Below are 22,008 nucleotides of genomic sequence, written 5' to 3'. Positions count from 1 at the left end.
GTTTTTTTACCCGTTTTCGGAGAAGCAGAACGTGAAGGTCTCAACTGATCAGAACACAGACACACAAAGACACACACAGACACACACACCCACACAGAGACACAATCACACACACACACAGTGACACACACACAGTAAAATACTGGTGCAGCATCACAACATTAACCAATGAGTTGACATTTAGACGACTAATGAGGCAACAACTAATCTAATGACTGTCAGCACATCACTGTGTGTGTGTGTGTGTGTGTGTGTGTGTGTGTGTGTGTGTGTGTGTGTGTGAGAGATTTGGACTGAAAAGTGACACATCTGCTCACACTGTCAGCTCTGCTGTCAGTTCAGGTACACACACACACACACCCATCTAGATACAGTTCATCATTAACTGACAAACATTAGAAAAATCCAATTATTTAAGCTCACACTTAAAAATACTAACCAGAGAAACACACACACACAGCTGGCCGTCCTGTAATGTGATTATCAGTATATAACTCCAACTACATATATATAACTACAACATCTGTGGATTATCTCGTTAATCTCGGGTCAATTCAGTATGAAAAGACAAAATGTAACTGATCCCATAAAAGCTCCGCCCACAAAACACAGGAAGTCATGTTGTTGTTTTTGTTGTTTCCGTGGTAACAGGATCAAATACGATGTGTGCGTGGGTTCTCTCCGGGTTCTCCGGCTTCCTCCCACAGTCCAAACATGCAATGTGGGGATTAGGTAAATTGGACACTCTAAATTGACCATAGGAGTGAGTGTGAGAGTGAATGGTTGTTTGTCTCTATGTGTGTGTGGCCCTGCGATGGACTGGTGAACTGTACCCCGCCTAGCATCACTGATAGCGGCTGATTGTAACATGACTCGTAATTTCACGCTCGTTTGTACAGAATCATGACTCATCACAGGAACGTTTCCTGGAGTTTTTGACAAGTCATTGGTGAGTTTTTGACGAGTCATTGGTGAGTCTTTGATGAGTCTCCAGGTTTCCTCTGAACCGTAAATGCAGCAGGAAAATAATGCAATTCTGAGAAACTCTAAACAAACGAATCACATGTCTGCGGCTTTAACTTTGATAAACAACAACAACAACAACAACAACAACAACAACGTGATCCTGGGGTTTGTCCTCAGTGTCCAGATGGCATCTTTGTCTCAGCACAAACTCCATCTGCCGACGCTGAACATTGTCACACAGCTGCTGTGAGGAATCTTTGTGGCCTGAATCTGCAGCAGCTGAGTCGCAGGAAAACCCTGACACACAAAAACACACACACACACACAGCTGTGTCAGCGTACTGCTGGTCCTGGTCCTGGTCCAGTGTGCTGGGACTGTGAAAGCGGGTCAGGAGGGAGTTCAGAATCCTGCAGCTGAAAATGTGTTGATTTGAACCTAAAATGTGTTTGTTTCAGCAAAGTCATGACTCTTTCCTCTGTTTATTCTTTTACTCCAACATTTTATTTAATCTGTCAAAGTCTCTCTTTAATCTGTCTCTTCACACACTGATGTCCTCACTGGTGTCCTCACAAAGTCTCCTGATGAGTGTCAAGTCTGTCACGTCAACATAAATAGATAATTAAGTTATTTTACTAAAAAAATCAAACATTTTGTACTAACGTCTTCTGGTATTATCATATAAAAATGTCACAGTGTCAAAATGTCAAACCTTATATCACGCCAGCATCATAACAAAAAAAATCTCAACGTCTTTTTAAGCTGGTAAAAATGCCATAACATGGCAGATGAAGAAGAAAGAAAGAAGATTCTATTATGAAAAGTTATATTTTTAAATATAAAGCTATTAAAAATGTCACAGTAAGTTATTTTATAAAATGTCAGGAAGTTTTTTCTGTAAAATGTAAGAAAGACAAAAATATAATGATGTCATGTTTCTTCTTCTTTTTCCTGCAGTCGTCATTTGTCTTCTCTGTTTTTACTTTGTTTTCTTTGTCGTTAGTGAAAAATGTTGATGTTTCTTCTTTTTCATGTCGTTTTTATGAAATAAATCATTTTCTGTGTTTAAGCAGAAGCAGAAACATCAGAAACATCTGCAGCCGGAGACAAACATCCTCTGCTGAGACAAACTCTGCTGAATCAGCCACAAGAAGAAGGTCGTGATATAACCACAAAAACTATATATATACACACGCAATACTACGAATAAAAAGGCTTAAGATTATGAGGATCGCAAGTCGCAATACTGAGTAAAAAGTCACAAAATTATGAGAAAAGAAGTTGTGATGTTACGAGAATAAAGTTGTACTATGTGTACGACTACGTAAGTGTTTTTCTCGTAATATCGTAACTTTATCCTCGTAGTTTTACTTTTTTTGTACTTTGGACAACAAACTGTTGTGTTTTGCTTGACTGTGCCCACTAGTGGCAGTCAAGTATTACATACTAGAGCAAAATCACATGATTTTACATCATTACTGTACGTATTTATTAATAAATTACCTGGGTTACATGTTTCGTACATGTGTGATTATTTAAGTACATTTCATTCTAACTTTGTTATGGGATTTTTTTTTTATTCAAATGTATTTAAGCACATAAATACATCTGCTGTGATTGATCCACTCAGAGTCGTTTCCATGACGCACCATCACTTATATTAACTTCCTGTTTCCTGTGTTTCGTCTCCAGGAGGACAGAAGGAAACGAGCGCTTTCTTCAGCGCACGATCATAAATCTGGCTGTGAAAGTACTGGGGCAGGAAGGTGTTGGACAAATGGTTTGTGGAAACATCACATGACTGCAGTGCCCTCCGAAGGATTTGACGCTGGCGGAAAATTACAAATGAACCTTCATTTAATGAAAGAGTAAAGTCCAGATCAACAGAACCAGAGACATTGTCTTTTTGTCCGTAAGGGACATCATCTCATGTGACTGAAATTTACAAAAATTCACAGAGAGAGAGAAAAATATGGAAACAGCATGAAACACTGAAACTCCAGGAAACAGCATAAAACAGCAGGGAACACCCGGGGAACACCTGGGAACATAGGAGACACCCCTAAAGACCAAAACACATGGAAACACCAAAAGAGAACGCAAAACCAGGCCCCCTCTGAAAATACCAAGGAACACCACAAAACACCAGGAAAGACCTGGGAACAGCAGGAAAGATCAGGGAACTTGAGGAGACACCACTACAGGCCACTCGGAAACACTTGGAAACACCAAAGGAAAATACCAAGGAAGGCCTAGGTGTCTGGGAAACACCAGTAGCCCCCTGAAAATACCAGGGAGGTCTAGGAAACACCACAGGCACCCTGAACATACCAGGGAAATCTAGGGAATACCAAGAAATACCAGGGGCTACCAGGAAACACCACTAAAGACCAGGAAACACCAGGATACACCAGGAAACCAAATAAATGAACATATTGTACCAAGGATCACCACAAAACACCAGGCCAGACCTGGAAACAGCAGACAGCTCCTAAAAAAAAAGGAAAATACCAAAACATGTACTAAGGAACACAACAAGACCAGGGAACACCACTGAAGACCAGTAGCCCCCAGAAAATATCATGGAAGCAGCCTGGAAATACCAGGAAACACCACTAAAGATCTGGAAACACCAGGACACACCACCAAATAAATGTACCAAGGAACACCACAAATCACCAGGGAACACAAGGCCAGACCTGGAAACAGCATACAACTCCTGGAAACATCGGGTTATCCCAAAATATATACCAAGGAACACGAGAAACCAGCTGGAAAAATCAGGGAAATTCTTTAAACACCAGGGAACTCTAGGGAATAACAGGAGCACCCTGAAAACACCAGGGAACACCACCACCCCCAAATAAACACCACAGAAGTGCAGGCCAGACCTGGAAACACTAGACAACTCCTGAAAACATCAGGAAATACCAAAACATGTACTAAGCAACACAAGGAAAGACCAGGGAAGACCAGGGAAGACCATTTCTATAAACAGCAGGATAGACCTGGATACAGCAGAAAATAATTCTTAACAGATGTTTCCCGTCTATTTTAAAAAATAATGTACGTCCACACAATTTATCTCCATTCACACGAGAAAACAAGAACTACTACGAACACCAGAGTAAACATCGCAGGCCACCAGGTGGAAAGAAAGTCTACATCAGATACCAGAGGAGATCTGAGCTCAATCATCCATCAAGTATCCACAAAGCATGACACATGATCTTTGTCCTCAGAAGTTCTCGTGGCATCAACAGACCATAATATGTCATAATACGCCCCCCCCCGGTCTGTGTGCTGTGAACATGCTAGCGGAGACAAATCTGAGCCCCAGGAGGAAACGGGAGCTGAGTCAGGAGGGAAACAAGGTGTTTGCTGTTCACCTGAGTTTGTCGCAGCACCGCCATAAATCTCCCGATGAGAGTTCTGGGTCAGGTGAGGCGGGTGGTGGTGGTGGAGGGAGTGTTCACAGTGAAGAGGGGACCGACTTCACGGGGTCAGCAAAACAACGCGACAATGATCGAACCTCTGGCATCTTCACTTTCTGCAAAAACTGCGATAATCACGGACGACGGAACGTTTGCACTTTCAGTCGGAAGCAAAGTTTGAATATCAAGGACAAAGAGGACGGAGGATAAAATGAAACATGTCTCTGCACGTCTTCATCAAACAAAACAACATGTATTTATATTTAAAAGTGTTTCAATATAAGCACTTTGTTGGCTTAATACTATTTTCTTTACAAGATTTTTCTTTTTTAAAAATAACCTAAAAACTGGTTTGTCTTTGTTGTGAAACATAAACATTAGTTTAACATGAAATAAATCAAGTCAGACCGGGGGACACCCCCTCAAAAAATATCAAAGAATGCCATCAAACTCTTATAAAACCCCTGAAAATACCAGGAAACACCACTAAATCTAGGAAAAGACCAGGAGCACCCTTTAAATATCAGGAAAGTCTGGGAGAAACCACTAAAGACCTGGAAAAAGCAGGAAGTTGCAGAAAATACCAGGAAAATCTTGGAAAACCCCTGAAACTACAAGAAAACCCCACCTATGACACCCGGAAACTTTTTAAAACATTAGGAAAAGCCAAAAAAACCAGGATCGGCCCTTTAAATACCAGGGAACTACGAGACACCACTAAAGACCTGGAAACAGCAGTAAAAACACCTGAAAACACCCAAAAAAGCAGGAATAGCTAGCCATTGTTCGCAATACCATGTTATTAGCCTTATCTGTCCTTAACAAATCTGAAAAATTCATCTTAGCAAGCCCCGCCCACCCCGAAGATCCATGCAGTTTAGGTAATATTTGAGTTCTTACAGTCGGGGAAACAGTTATCCGGGTCCATGGCCTCTTCTGCCATCTCAGAGTACTCGTCCTCTTCTTCTCCCGGTTTCCTGAGGTCCACCGTACTGCCCTCCGATAGGCTGATGTCGTCTTTCTGCTGAGAACAACGATAACCAATCAAACTCCGGAAAACAACTGATCAAACACGCGAAACTCTGCCTCACGTACGAATCGCACACACAAAAAAAAATCATTTTTCTGTGAATCCTGAGAGATGTGCGTTAATGTCGCAATCACACGAGAAGTCGCACGACATCGTGAATTTTTATTACACGTTTGAGAAAGAATGTTTTCTCAGACATTCCACACAAACACTTCAATAAAATACTGAGTCAGACTGTCTGATGTACGACAGTGGTGGCGTCCCCTAGTGGTGATTGGGTGCATAGGTTTTTTTTTTTTTTGCGACTTATCTTTTTTCTACTGCGATTTATCGTATTTAGTAGCATTTACGAGTTGTCGCAGTGAAAACACTGACGTACGGTGACTTTAACTGTCACTGATCTGCAGGAAACACCCCCCTCCCCCACCCCCGAAGCTGACTTCAAAGGTTCCTGTTTGCTAAGCATCATGGGAGTTTAACCTCACAAAGGGATGAGTGACGCAGAGAGAGAGAGAGAGAGAGAGAGAGAGAGAGGAGATTTTCTGTTCAACGCTGACGAGGAAAAATATGGCAACGTTTGCTAAACGCCTGGACAATGACACAGCAGGAGTGTGTGTGTGGGGACAGGTGAGCTAACGACTTGAGTCAACACTGCTAACTCATGAATACATTCAGACTGGGAGCAGAGAGCGAACGCTGTGACAAATGCCAACATTGGACTCACACACTCACACACACACACACACGAAGCCCAATGGACATGAATACTCACCTAATCTCTGACACACATTTAAGCCTCTAAAGAAATCCACACAAAAAGTGGACAAAGTACCACACACACACACACACACACACAGCTGACATCTATAATGAGTGGTTTATATGTATTTCCATTCTTCTATTGTGCTGCAGAGAAAAGCTGAAAGCAGTGAAACACACACACACACACACACACACACGTGTAATCTGATTACATGAAATTTTAATCAATTAATCATCTGTTTTACTCAATCTAAATCTATGTCACATTATCTTTAAGAGCGTGTTCATGTCTTTATCTCACTGTTAGACAGACTTTTTCAACAGGAAACTGAAGTCTGTAAACCACTCACTCTCCCACACCAAAGCCCATAAAGAAAATCAGGGATTTTAACAACACAGCACACAGGAGTTGTTGATCCACTGCTGCCTCCATCACTAAGTTCAAATGTGTAATTTTGTCAATTCGGCAATTGAAATCCTTTGTTCAGATTTACCTCAGTGACACAAAGTGGCCACACAAGGCAGCAGTAGACCAGCAGCTCCTGTGTCCCCACGAGCTAAAATCACTGATTTTCTCTATGGGGTTTGGTGTGGGAGAGTGAGTGGTTTACAAAGTTTGGATTTTATTAAAACACTGTCTGTGTGGACTTTGTTGTTGATTTGTGATGTAACTGTAAATGTGGATGTTTTTTATGTTTTTAAATCAAAGAAGAGTCACTGCACCTACACACAACACCTGTACATGTGTCAGCACAGTCACACACACACACACAGACCATCCTATCATAATCTGATTGCAAATCAGATTTTTTCCAGTTAATCCACAGATGAGCTCATTACTATTAGTATATTAAAGCTCAGCTCCGTAACTGTGGGACAACTGCTCTGTGACTGGTCAAATTCTCAAAAGGAGGAGCAGAAATCTAGTTTGTAAACCACTCACTCTCCCACACCAAACCCCATACAGAAAATCAGTGATTTTAACATCACACACACACACACACACACACAGGAGTTGTTGATCCACTGCTGCCTCCATCACTAAGTTCAAATGTCTTATTTTGTCACTTCGGCTTTTAAAATCCTTCGTTCAGATTTTACGTCAGTGACACAAAGTGACCACACGAGGCTTTTTCTCTATGGAGTTTGGTGTGGGAGAGTGAGTGAGATGGGGTTTCGTGAAAGGCGCTTTATAAATCTAAGTTATTATTATTATTATCATGGACTTAAACTTACATAGATTTGTATTAAAATGTGTTTTTCTCTGTTCGTAACTCTGAACTGTTCCTTTAATGCAAGGAGGCACATTCATCCAGACTTTGACTAGACACACACACACACACACACACACACACACACAGATAATCAACTTGTACCTGAACAAATGTGCTGACTCAGCATATTCAGGAATCAGCAGCAGTGTCGTGTCAGTACATTATTTAAGTGTCTATGTAGGTCACACACTGGCTCACACACACACACACACACACACACACGGACACACGCAGGCTCACACACACACATGCTGGCTCGCTCTCTCTCACACACACACAGTTTGTTGCTGAGTCTGCGAGGACAAGAAGAAGGAACACGTGAATAACGACCACGTCAGATTATAACGTATGTACAAAAACAACAAATCCACGTCGATTATTCATGAACACACACACACACACACACTGTACTGTATATACTGTATACTGTGTGTGTGTGTGTCACAGCTCTAACAAACAAACATAAAAATAACAGTTTGTAATTTATAATTTTTTTACAGAGTAAAAAAAACATAATCTTAATATTGTCTAATCTAATCTAGTCTAATCTAATATAATGTTGTCTAATCTAATTGTGCCTAATCTAATATAATGTTGAGTAATCGAATCTAATTTTGTCTAATCTAATATAATGTTGTCTAATATAATATAACCTTGTCTAATATAATCTAATCCAACATAATATAATATTGTCTAATCTAATCTAATATTGTCTCATCTAATATAATCTTGTCTAATCTAATATAATATTGTCTAATCTAATATAATCGTGTCTAATCTAATATAATGTTGTTTAATCTAATGTTGTCTAATTTAATGTTGTTTAATCTAATCTAATGTTGTCTAATCTAATATAATATAATCGTGTTTCATCTAATATAATCTAATATAATATAATCTGATTTAATAATACAATATAAAATTTATTTTGTATACATTGTATTAATAATAATTATCATAGGAAATGTTTTAAATGTAAATCATGACTCAGCCTTTTTTCTTCTTCTGTTTGTTCATCACTAAGATTTATTTTCCATTTGTGTGTGTGAGAGAGAGAGAGAGAGAGAGAGAGAGCGAGCACAGGTGCACAACATGATTAAAGAGACATGATGATTATGAAGTGAGTCACACACACACACACTCTCTCTCTCTCTCTCTCTCTCGCTCACACACACACACAGTGACATTAATCTGTCATATTTGACACAGAGAAGAAGAGACGTTTACATTTATTCTTATTATATTATAATTTAATGAGAGTGACACACACACACAGGATAAATGATGGCCTCAACAACAGCTGACACACACACCTGTTAGTTTATGTCACACAGGTGTGTGTGTGTGTGTGTGTGTGATCTACCTCCTCCCTCTCCTCCTCTTCCTCCTCCCCCCCGCTCTGCTCCTCTTCTTCTTCTTCCTCCTCCTCCTCCCCCTCCTCTTCCTCCTCTTCCTCTTCTTCCTCTGGAAACTCCACGTCTGACTCTCCAGGAGCGATGGGGACACTGATGGTGAGGTTAGGGTTCGTCATGTAGCTGTCGTCCTCTGGGACCACGTACTTCTCAACATGACGTCCTGACAGACACACACACAGACAGTCAGACAGACAGACAGACAGAGAGAGAGACACACACACACAGACAGTGAGACAGACAGAGTGAGACAGAGAGACACAGTAAAATGATGCGTTCACTGACAATGATACGATGCATTCACTGACAGTAAAATGATGCGTTCACTGACAGTGATACGATGAGTTCACTGACAGTAAAATGATTTGTTCACTGACAATGATACAATGTGTTCACTGACAGTGATACAATGTGTTCACTGACAGTAAAATGATGCGTTCACTGACAGTAAAATGATGTGTTCACTGACAGTGATACGATGCGTTCACTGACAGTAAAATGATGCGTTCACTGACAGTGATACGATATGTTCACTGACAGTAAAATGATGCGTTCACTGACAGTCAGGAGAGTTTAGTGTTCACCTATCACAGCTCCGTTAACCTCCGTGTGGATTGAACTCAGACGTTTCAGCTTCATCATGGCTTTGGCCTCTTTCCTCTTCTGACGCCGACGCTTCAGGTTCCCGTTGAAGAAATCCACCACCTACATCACAGGTGGAAACACAAGCTGTGAGACGACCTTTGACCCCGTCAAACAGACGGACAGACGGAGGGAGGGACGTGTACCTGTTGCCGGCACCAGCCCAGGCCTCTGGTGATCCTGTGGATTGCGATATGAAGGTTGTTCATCTCGCCATCGTCGTCTGGAGCGGAAAGATTGTCGGAGCTGAAGCTGCTGAGGAGCAGAGCGAGGAAGAGGTTCAACAGCTGCAGAGAGATAGATAGAGAGAGAACCGTGACCGTCACATCTGCACCTGAAGGCCACACCACCTCATGATGCATTCAAGTACCATCATCAGAAGTGGAAAAAACAGGAAACCAGTTATTTCTATTTATGATGAAGTCACTTTACAACAGAATTTATGTTTAAAAAACATCAAATATTGTCTATGTTACCATAAATGCAAAATGTAGCAATACAAAAATACGTGACCAGAAATAAAGCCAAATATATCTTTTTATAAAAATGACTGACTTCCATTTCCAAAAAAACGCATTTAAGTCAAAAATACAAAAATGACTGATGTTACCAAAAATATTATCAAATTTTGTTATGCTTTTAAAAAATGACATAACCATAAAAAATGTAACGTTATAAACAAATTTGTGATTTGGTTATTAAGTTACACAATGTATTGTTACAAAAACATAACTCGTTGATTGTTTGTTCTGTTACAAAAAACAGTGTTTACCTTTTCACAAAGTGTAATATTTACAAAAAGCGGTTATATTTTTAACTTTACAATATTTTGTAAAATGTTGTGATTTGTTTGAAAAAAATGCAAAAAACAAAACAAAAGTATTTTTAAAAATGTTGCAACGTTTACAAAAGAACATGACTTCAAACATCAAAAATGTTATAAAATGTAACATTAGGATATTTTACTGCCGTTCCTAAAGTGTTTTGGGGTGGGGCTAGGGCTGATAGGCAGGGCTGTTGGTGTAGCCTGCTAATGCTAGCGTCATCACAAACTTACTGACCCGAGCTTTAATAAATAACAGTATTTTATTTATTTGTTTATTTAATGGTGTTGGGTCTGTTTCTTCTGAACCGACCCCAGTGGACAGTGAAGGTACTGCAGGACATTTCATTATCACATCAACACACACACACACACACACTAGGTTTCCAGGAGAGGTCGATTGCTCGGTGAGCGTTGAATAATGCCTGAGATTTTGTGGTAACTGATCGTCTGCTCTTAGTCAGATTAGTTTAACACAGCACTGTGTGTGTGTGTGTGTGTGTGTGTGTGTGTGTGTGAACAGGAAGTAGGGCAGGTGGATCAGGTAGCAGCTTTCTGTGTCTGATGACAGTCTGTTGTGGGGTCTTTTGCTCAAAGGCACATCAGGAGGTCTCTTATTAACGTGGCAGTAGGTGACACATGTTTGTGATTATTGACCAATCACAGGAGAGTTTAGAGACAGAGGGCGCCTCCTACTGGCTGCTCTGAGCAGCTGCAAGTTTCTGTTCAAACATTAATAACAACCGACTTCTCTGCAGAGAAAACACGCTGATGTGGGCGGAGCCTTTAAGAGATGAGGTCGACTCCAGTCATCTGATGCTTTGTCCGACTTTTTTTTTCTCTTGTTAATGTACACACACGCGCGCGCACACACACAGCGGTTGGTTATGTAAAGAGTTTCCAGTTTCTTGTGTAAAAGAAAAAACAGGCCAGTGGGTCAAAAACTGGAACCACAAAATGACCTCTGATCTCTCTGTGTGTGTGTGTGTGTGTGTGTGAATGTACATGTAAAGTAATGTTTGGACATCTGGACTAAACTTTATGTTTTATATTATTTTAACATGTTGATTTGCGTCAGTAAATTCAAAATAATCCAGTGTCCCACAGAACGACGGAAAATCTTTATTTACTACAAAGTAAAAAATTGATAGTTTCTATATATTTACAATTTATCTCCATTTAATTGACACATTAAATAATTGAAGACATCTCACATGGACCTTAACAAACTTATTAATTTTCCCAAGACAAATTTTAAAAACTTCCAAATGTATTTGATCTGAAGAATTTAAATTTGAGAATTTAGAACTTCAATAGCGTTTGTCACGAGAAAAATGCAGCAAAAAACGGGCGATAAAAATCTGCACAGTGACCAAATTATATACAAAAACATGTCTGTTCGACGTGAGAGAAGCCGCGCCATGTCAAACACGCACGTGAAATTTTCCAAACAACTTACAGATACCATCATTTTCCAGATGATCGCACATCTAAATGTTTCAGAAATGTAAACAAAATTCCAGCTGTGTTACTCAAACTCGTGTCTTGTTTTTTGTTGCTCGTGTGAACACAAACCTCTGGGATCACTCTATATGCCGACGATGTGACGGTTTATATCAGTGACCCCAAAATCTCAACAATCACTCAAGTTAGACAAAAAAAACATTGAATTCAATAAATTATTCAATAAATTTCAATAGATTATTGTGACTTTTTCCAAAAATATATTTTTTATGTACAATTTACAATTATACACAATAAAAAAAAGAAACTATGCTAGTTTGTTTCATTGTTTTATTAACGTGACACTGTTGACTGAGATATACATTAACTGAAGGGTAATCAATACACACGTTACACGTGTGTGTGTGTGTTTCCTGGTCATCTGATTGGCTGAGCTCACGACTCAAACACCAATAAATCAATGCCATTGATTGAGTTGACATGGCAACGAGCCCCCGACCGCTCGACCAATGACCTTGCAGCGTTTTCCGCCTGCCGATAACGAAACCGCAACAGAAGTGACAACGGGGAACGATATTCATGTGTTCACTCGCTGAAGTTGTATGAACAACAAACCGGTTTGATAATCTGGCCACAAGGGGGCGATAGAAGCAAACTGTATGCACAGGTTCAGTGTGTGTTTGTGTCGTTACGTTTGTCTATTCATTTTTTAAATAATTCATTCTTTTTGTTTTATGTATAAATATAAAATTAGAAAAATCACGGAGGTAAAATTATATTATATTGTATCATATTACATAATTTATATGTAACTTTTCATTCATAACCTGCTTCATTGCAGTGTGCATGTGTGTGTGTGTGTGTGTGTGGAGCAGTGAACCACCTGATCCTCTCTCTTCACCTCGTTTAACTCGTTAACTGAATCGTACCAATTAAACGGGAAGCGGCCACACACACACACACAAACTGTGAAACACGAAGACCAAAACACAGCTGAGCCTCTGGCTTCTATTTTACTTTCCTTTTCCATTTTCTATAGATGTTTTCTACCTCCAATTTTTCATGTAATCATCATTTATCAACTTTGTTTTCATTCTTATAAACATAACACAAACCAACAAGTATTTAAATAATATAACAAAACATGTAACTGACCAGAAAATGTCCACAAATATGCTTTTTGTTTCATCCCATCTGTTTTGTCTGACAATTAAGTGCCTACTAAAACCCACACCAAACCCCATTGAGAAAATCAGTGATTTTAGCTGGCAGGGACACAGGAGCTGCTGGTCTACTGCTGCCTCGTGTGGTCACTTTGTGTCATTGAGGTAAATCTGAACCAAGGATTTCAAATGCCGAAAATTATATAATAACACACTTGAAGTTAGTGATGGAGGCAGCAGTGGATCAACAACTCTTGTGTGCTGTGACATTGAAATTTCTGATTTTCTCTAGGGGGTTGGGTGTGGGAGAATGAATGGTTTACAAACTTCAGTTTCCTGTTGGAAAAGTCTGTCTAACAGTGAGATAAGCATAATCCTGCCTGTCTCATGTTGGTTCTCAGCAGCAGGGGGCGCTCACAGCTCTGATTATGAGTCAGTACCTCACACAAAAACCTAAACTAACCCTGTAAGCTTCGTTTTTTTTCTTTGGGAAAGCTTCAGTGAAAGAATCAGGCTAAGGTTCAGCTCAGGCACACGAGGAAACACCTGGAAGGAGCTTCATCATCACAACACACACACACACACACAAGACTACAGCAGACACAGCAGCTGCTGATGAATGAGCAGTAACACAACCCATGTTTGGAGCCACTTCTCGTCACAGCAAACCCCGTGAGCAAAGCCCCCTGGGTGAAAAAAAAGGACTCGCAACGTGAGACGGAGGGGACGAGGACAGGAAACCACAGAGGGGGGAGGGGGGAGGAGGAGAGGAGGAGGGGGAGGGGGGGGGAGAGGGGTAGAGGGGTGAGACAAGGATACAGGTGAAAAGATGAGAAGCACAAAAAATATCAGTTTAGTCACTCATGTGTTTAAAATCCTCTTTTTGATCTTTAAAGATGGAACTAAAACACAGGAATACAAATCTAGATCAGAAGTATATGAACACAGCGATTTCACACAATGCAGTGAATTTAAGGTAGAAGATGAAATTATATCTATATCATTTTTTTGTATGCATATTTGTTTTAAACATCAACAAGATTTAAAGCTTTTGCCGTGAACAGGATCGTTTTAAGAACACTTACACATCTTTACAGGAAACTGAAGTTTGTAAGCCACTCACTTTACCACACCAAACCCCATACAGAAAAACAGTGATTTTTAAATCACAGCACACAGGAGTTTTTGATCCACTGATGCCTCCATCAATAAATTCAAATGTCTTATTTTGTCACTTCGGGATTTGGGTTTGGTGTGGGGTTTAGTGAGTGTTTTACAAACTTGTTGGAAACAGGAAACTGTGAGTATCTCACTGTGAGATATCTCACAGTGAGATAAAGACGTGAACATGTTCTTAAGATGTTGTAGACTTAAACTGACGTAGATTTTATTACATGAGTCAATAATCTGTGAGATTATGTGTTATTGCCTCAGTCAAAGTCACTTAAATACACCTAAACAAGATTACTGGTACAGATAACATCATCTGCTCCCGAAGTGGAATTTAATTCTTGATCCAGATGTTTCTCCTCATTAAGAACAGTCCCACTGCTCACACACACACACACACAGTGGATTCATCCAATAAATCACGTCTGGCCATTGAATCTGCTGAGTCGTGAGTTTTGTGATCAGCTAATAAAACATCATGGTGATTAAATTTAGTGAGTGTGTTTGAAGAGAAGGATGAGAGGAAAGGTAGAAGAGGAGGAGGAGGAGGAGATGGAGGAGGGGGAGGAGTCTCATGGCAGGTGTGCTGCAGCTGAAGTGCTGGCTCAGGGAAACACAGTCAGCCGCTCGTTTGTCACGACGAGAATCGGCAAAACTAAACATCTGCTGCTGCCACACACACACACACACACACACATATATACACACACACACACACACACCTGTCGACACAGGAAACACTGCTAAAATAAAAGCCAACATGACGTTTTTTCTCTCACTCACACAAAAGCAGTCAGAGCCACCTGCAGTTAAAGCTGCAGTAGGCGACATTTTATTGATCAATAATGTAACCTTTCAAAAAAAATGTATTTGTTATCTTAGTAGTTATTGCTACAAAATAAAATACAGGGTTTTATGTTACCTTTCATTTTGGTAGTTATTCCTACAAAATAAAATACATGTTTTATGTTATCTTTTATTTTAGTAGTTATTCCTACAAAATAAAATATACGTTTTTATGATATATTTTATTTTAGTAGTTGTTCTTTCAAAATAAAATAGACCTTTTTATGTTATCTTTCATTTTAGTAGTTATTCTTTCAAAATAATATCCACATTTTTATGTTATCTTTCATTTTTAGTAGTTATTCATACAAAATAAAATACATGTTTTTATGTAATCTTTCATTTTAGTAGTTATTCTTTCAAAATAAAATACACAACCATCTGTACTGTGAGTTTTAGAGAAGTCGGCAGTGACTGTCTTCTGTCTCACACACACACACACACACACAAGTGCGCACGCGCACACAGACACACACAGATAAATGGATGTCTTGATTGATGTGTTTAGAGGTGCAGACATGATGTGTTCCCACTGTGGGAGAACATTTTATAGTGAAGCGGGTAAGATGAGCTTTTGTTTGTGTGAGTGTGAGTGTGTGTGTGTGTGTGTCAGTGTAACATGAGATGATGGATACTTATCAGAAGAAAGGAAACATTTCCTCTCCTCCTTTACCTGGCAAGACGAGCTCTCTGCTTTGGTGTGTGTGTGTGTTTGTGTGTAGGTGATTATTATACTTGTTCTACATAAAGGAAACACAACAAGGCTTCCAGTTATCAGAGCCACAGTGAGCCTCAAAAACAAAATGGTTGAAAATATGAAGGGAACACAAGGAAAAACTGATTTTAGCGTCTTTAATAAAAGACTTGTGTCATAAAGTCTACGTCAGTTTATGTCTGACAGTTTAAGAATATGTTCACGTCTTTATCTCACTGTGAAACAGACTTCTCCAACAGGAAATGGACGTTTGTAAACCCCTCACTCTCCCACATCAAACCCCATAGAGAAAATCAGTGATTTTAGCAGGGGGCGCTCACAGCACAGTCAACTGTGAGAATACCTCATACAACCCACACAGCTGAAAGGGTCAAAGGTGACTCACCACCAGGTTCCCAATGACCATGACGAGCATGAAGACGAGGATGCAGAGCGGCTGACCGGCCACCTCCATGCAGTCCCACATGGTCTCGATCCACTCACCGCACAGAACCCTGAAGACGATGAGGAACGAGTGGAAGAAGTCCTTCATGTGCCAGCGAGGCATCGTGCAGTCCTTGGAGATCTTACACACGCAGTCCTGAGGGGGTGGGGCAAGTAGGCAGGGAGGGAGGGGGTGGGGTTAATGTCACACCCCTTGCATTTTAAGTCACATGATTATGCTGCTTTCCATCCAGTTAAGAGGTCAGAAACTATTAATGGTAAAATTAGCCAAATTTCCTGAGTTGGAAGTTCCCAGTTCCGACTACAAATGGAATGCACCATTAAGTCTGAAATTGGAATACGCAATTACCTGGTAGTTTTTCCCGAACAGCTGCATCCCGACCACGGCGAAGATGAAGACAATGATGGCGAGGACGAGCGTCAGGTTTCCCAGAGCGCCCATGGAGTTCCCGATGATCTTGATGAGGGTGTTGAGGGTCGGCCATGAGCGAGCTAGCTTAAAAACACGCAGCTACAGGAAACACAGAGAGAGGCCGTTTCTCAATATCCGTACTTATGCGTACTTGCGTACTCCCTTACTTGTGAAAACGTCATCAGCCTCAGACCATGTTCTGTTCCAATTCTCAAGTAAGCGAACAGCGAGGACTGTTCTCAAACCCGGAAGTGTTCTTGCTCCACCCATTTTTACCAAGTAGGCATCGGAGGTGACTTAAGTGTACTTCGGATGGCCATGTTTCCCAGAATACATTTCGGCAGAACATAGCAGCAGATAACAGAAATATAAATCTGAAATAAATATTTTTCTGTGTCCCGGAACAAAGTTTTAACATCATTTGAGGCGAGAAATGAGTCATTTAGAATTCAAACATGTGGTTTGTGTATTAAGATATGACGTATTTATAGTTTGGCAGCGACGTTTGTCGGAGGTGATCAGCTCCGCCTCTGTGGACACTCGGCGCTCACTGTGCCCGGCACAGAGCAGCGTTACCTCGGCCTGTCCTGATGAAATGATCCGCTGGCTCAGGCGTCGCTGTCATTTTTGTGTACTCCTGTACTTGGCTAGTATATACTCCCAGCATATTTTGTCAAGTATATACTTCCCAAGTAAGCAAGTACGTACTTGTTAGATGGTGTTGAAAAACACGCTTTTCATGTGTGGGGGGCAGCATTGCATGTCTCAGTGTACAGCCTATTGAAATTACTCAGTGGTGTCTGAACGTGTCTGAATTCAATTACTTTTTCAGAATGTTATGATTATATTTCCAGAAAGAATATGGTTATTTTTTGTGAAGCTGAGCTGGATTTTCCATAATGTCATTAAACGCATCATAGCTCTGTGGACCTGCTCTAGTAGTATTGCTGGCCTTTCGTTGAAGCTGCCATTTCCTATTTGGTTATAACTTTGACTGACGTGTGTCGTCAGCCAATCAAAATGTGACGCATAGTGACAGAATGCCCCAGGCCCAGCGATGTGTCTGGCGCTAGCCCCCGCTGTTGTCATCAACGACGTTTGAACCTTTGGCAGGTTTTGAAGTAAGCTATGGCCACTGCATAAACACCACCGATCTATCATGTTTTGATCTCCTTCATGTGCATTTTTCACGGCGATCGTTTGGAGAAAATAAGGAAATTATTTCAAGTGTGCACTATGGTTGTTGCAGATCAACTGTCTCGTGAATATAGTGCATAATAGTGTGTTTTGTATGTGGTTGTGTGTGTTTTTTTTTTTTTACTCTACTGAAATTACTAGTAGCAAAATATTTCAAGAGTATTACAATTGTCCCGTCCTCTTCTTCTTCTTCTCCTTCAGTTTAAGTTGAGAAGAAGCTGCAACATTTTCAAATTTCCCGAAATGGCATCATGCAAATGACAACTCAAAGGACAAGAAGTTTACGACCTAAATCGCTTCGTCGCGTTTCCCCAAGTCTTTGCGTTGACTCGCTCGTGACGTGAAAAAGTTGCGTTAACGTTCATAGGGAACGCATCGCAATGCTGCCTTCAATTGGGAATTGCAAACTTGTATATTTACGACGTGGTATTATATTCAAATTGTAAAATTGTGAGAACATTGCTGCTGGGCAACGGCCATTCATGGAATAAAGTTTAGCATTGAATGTTTAGCAAATCCTTTATGAGGACATCAAATAAAACGTCCAAGAGCTCCACCATTTTACGAATTTTGTGAATTCACGTCTTTCAGAAACTTCCGCTGGGGACATGGGGAGGACGTTGACATTAGCGTATCTCGTAAACAACACAACGCAAAATTACCAAACGTGGTTCCTGTATCTTTTTTTTTGTGTTTTTCAGAACATGTGACTCACCAGTCTGAAGGAGCGCAGCACACTGAGACCCTCCACGTCAGACAGTCCGAGCTCCATGAGACTGAGGCAGACGATGATGCTGTCAAAGATGTTCCATCCCGTTTGGAAGTAATAGTACGGATCCAGAGCAATGACCTTCAGCACCATCTCTGCTGTGAAGATCCCTGAGAAGACCTGGAGGACAGAGACGGAGACAGACATGAGACACGTCCACATGTCCTCAAACATATTTTACATACAGAGTCACCTTTTTAAGAAGTTGCCACCTGCTGGTCACTTGGTTTTTGTGGTAATGATGCTAAACTGTTCTTATAAAGGTCTAGATTGGCTTTGTAATTAGCAAACCTAGCTAAAACGCTCACATTAAATGTTATGTCTTTATTAAAGTGACTAGATTAGTGAGAACAGTCGCCACTTTTTTACAGTATTTTATTTTTACATGAAATACCATGTTTTGTTTTCATCAAATCGACCATATTAGCTCGCTAGTTCTTGAACATAATTAAAATTACAATAACCAAATGTTAGTGTTTTTCTTTATGAAATACTATGATTTGTTTTATTCAATGAGATTAAATTAGCTCACGAGTTTGCAAATTTACATAAACGTCAACTTTAAGCACGTTAGTTTTATCTTTATCGCAATGAAATACAATTTTGTGTTCATTAAATGGTCTAGATTATCTTAACGTGTTAGCAAACCTACCTATGTTAGTAGTAGTTTTTCCTATGTTTTTCTGTATGGAATAAAGTTATCAAATTGACTAGATTAGCTAAATTGCTAACAGTAGCAATGTTATTACAGTACCTTTTTAATGATTTCATCAAATGCAATCATCAATTCACTCGTTAGCTGATCTAGCTAACACTGTAACAATAACCACATGCTACAAGTGGTTTTCTTTGTTTTGTTTTCATCAAATGGACTGGATTAGCTGTTTAGTTTGCAAACTTAGCTATACAGTAAATATATACATATAATCTGTAGATGTTGTTTAGCGGACACAGACACACACATACACTGTAAACACACAGAGGTAAAAAAGCTAAGTGAAGGGCAGTGTTAGCCTTGAGGTAAGACATTTCAGACTGGGTTAATTACACACACAAACACGCACACACACACACACACACACACACAAAAAGATCATGTCACTTCCAATCAGTGCGACCGACAAACACGTCGGAGCCAAAATGAAAGTTCAGCTGTTTAAAAACAAAAGAAATTCTCCACGACTATATGACTTCACGCTAACGTTAGCACAATCTGTTAGCATGAAAACAAAGACATACTGGGGAGACACTGTTTGGCACAAATCTCGGTACAGCTATTCAACTGCTGTTTAACGCAAACATCTAATCATGTGACACGATGAAGACGAGCGGTTTAAGTTCAAACCCAGGATCATAAACGGGACGAAGAGTGATTTAAGTGACACCATATAAAACCACAGACACAAGGTTAAACCGCGGATCAAACTGTTTGAGTCATAGAAATTAATATTTCAGATTAAAAGGAGGTATATTATGGGCTGTGGGCCAGTTTAGGTAATAATTCCTCAATTATTGATGAGGAAATTATTGATCCGTGCAGCAATAGAAGTGAAGTGAAAACATTAGCATATAAATAATTACAATAAATAATATATGAATATGCATCGGCACACCACTATCCCTGACGACGCTTTAAATTGTGATGAAATTAATCGAATATCTGTTTGTTGTTGGACAGATTCCAGAAATCTAGAAAACAAAATGGCTAAAAATAAGACGGGGAAATGAGGAAAAACAGATTTTAGACACTGAACAAAAGACGTGACTAATAAAAACCTGTGTCAGTTTAAGTTTAAAACATCTTAAGAATATGTTCACGTCTTTATCTCACTGTGAGACAGATTTTCCAACAGGAAACTGACGTTTGTAAACCACTCACTCTCCCACACCATAGAGTCCATAGAGAAAATCCGTGATTTTAGCTCACAGGGACACAGGAGCTGCTGGTCTACTGCTGCCTCGTGTGGTCACTTTGTGTCACTCAGGTAAACCTGTACGCGGGACTTTTAATGCTGAAGTATTAAAATAAGACATTTGAACTTAGTGATGGAGGCAGCAGTGGATCAACAACTCCTGTGTGCTGTGATGTTAAAATCACTGATTTTCTCTATGGGGTTTGGTGTGGGAGAGTGAGTGGTTTACAAACTTTTCATATGTATTTGATTGGTATTGTTTTTCTCTTGATGTCACTGGAACCAAAGCTTCTGTGTCGATACAGCACTTCCCTCACTCGTCATTGATTAGCTCACTCACTCACTGGTTGATCGATTGATTGATTGGCAAAACAAAACAACTCTGCCTCATAAACATGAGTCAGCTGATGTGACCAGTGTGAGTCGATGACAGTTTTTGTTGTCATCAGTGACAGTAAACACACACTCAGGTCAGGAGACAGAGAGAGAGCAGCACTTAGAGCACACAGCGTCTGTATGTTTGCATAAAAGCCTCCACTAAATGGTATGCAGCCTTTAGATCTTTACAGCCATGGAAATATTGATAAGTGAAACCTAAAGAGCAAATAAAGCAGAGAGCAAACAACAACAAACAGTGGAAGCATTAGCTGACATTGATTCAGTCAGTGCAGTAATGACCTGACATGACACCCACACACACAACCACAAAGCCTAACTTAATACTAAATGCTATGTAAACATCTGCGAGGATTAGAGGTTTTATTGTATAGATACACACACACACACACACACACACACACGCTGCAGTCTGATCCTGTGACTTGACTCAGCATTTTTTTTTGTCCTAATCGTCTCTAAACTTAAATGAAGACATTTGGACTTGGTTTGTGTTGAGTTAAAGGGACATTACACAGTTTAACTGCTCTGACTGTGTGTGTAGGTGTAGATGTTGTTTATATACAGTCATGAACATATAGAATCAAATCATGATCAAAATCAATCCTCTGTTAGTCACACTAATGTTTACGTGGTTATATATGTAGTTATAAACATTATGTATATGCTGTTATACATGTATCTTTATACATATATATAGTATATGCAGTATATATGTTACATGTCCATATGTAGATCTGTACATGTGATCGTGATGTCAAATGTCAAACATGAGGCTCCTGTTTCTACTTTTAAACTTTATTAACATTCTCTACTGTGTGTGTGCGTGCGTGCGTGCGCACAGGTGTGCCTGTGTCCTCAGGTGAACTCATTAACATACAGCATCGGCCTCTCAGCTGCTGTCACCTGCAGTTCATGTGTTCACCTGCAGGTGAAAATTCACTCTGGTTTACATTAATCTGACCTGTTTGTGTCAAATCTGATCTTGAAACACAGACTCACTCTCCCACACCAAACCCCATAGAGAAAACCAGTGATGTTAACATCACAGCACACAGGAGTTGCTCATCCATTGCTGCCTCCATCACTAAGTTCAAATGTATTATTATTATTTTGTGAACTCGGCTTTCGAAATCCTTCTTTTAGATTTACCTCAGTGACACAAAGTGACCACACGA

The 22,008-nt window shown here is 40.0% G+C and overlaps 1 protein-coding gene across 3 annotated transcripts in view; it reads right to left on the bottom strand.

The window, feature by feature from the left end:
- LOC131445859 (sodium channel protein type 4 subunit alpha-like) overlaps positions 1 to 22,008 on the bottom strand; it is a 103,733-nt gene that overhangs the window by 20,140 nt on the left and 61,585 nt on the right. For 2 of the 3 annotated variants that reach the window (XM_058616780.1, XM_058616690.1), the window contains 7 exons: positions 18,468 to 18,641; positions 16,493 to 16,654; positions 16,085 to 16,279; positions 9,665 to 9,805; positions 9,461 to 9,581; positions 8,828 to 9,039; positions 5,299 to 5,422 (listed from right to left, as the gene is read on the bottom strand). In XM_058616780.1, the coding sequence (XP_058472763.1) occupies positions 5,299 to 5,422; positions 8,828 to 9,039; positions 9,461 to 9,581; positions 9,665 to 9,805; positions 16,085 to 16,279; positions 16,493 to 16,654; positions 18,468 to 18,641 (1,129 nt within the window). The remainder of the gene's footprint in view (positions 1 to 5,298; positions 5,423 to 8,827; positions 9,040 to 9,460; positions 9,582 to 9,664; positions 9,806 to 16,084; positions 16,280 to 16,492; positions 16,655 to 18,467; positions 18,642 to 22,008) is intronic. The other variant, XM_058616606.1, reaches the window with a different exon arrangement.

This window comes from Solea solea, chromosome 1 (genome assembly GCF_958295425.1).
Source record: "Solea solea chromosome 1, fSolSol10.1, whole genome shotgun sequence".
NCBI classification, from domain to species: Eukaryota; Metazoa; Chordata; class Actinopteri; order Pleuronectiformes; family Soleidae; genus Solea; species Solea solea.
The sequence above is the reverse complement of the archived record's forward strand: the minus strand, read 5'-3'. Positions and strand labels throughout refer to the sequence as shown.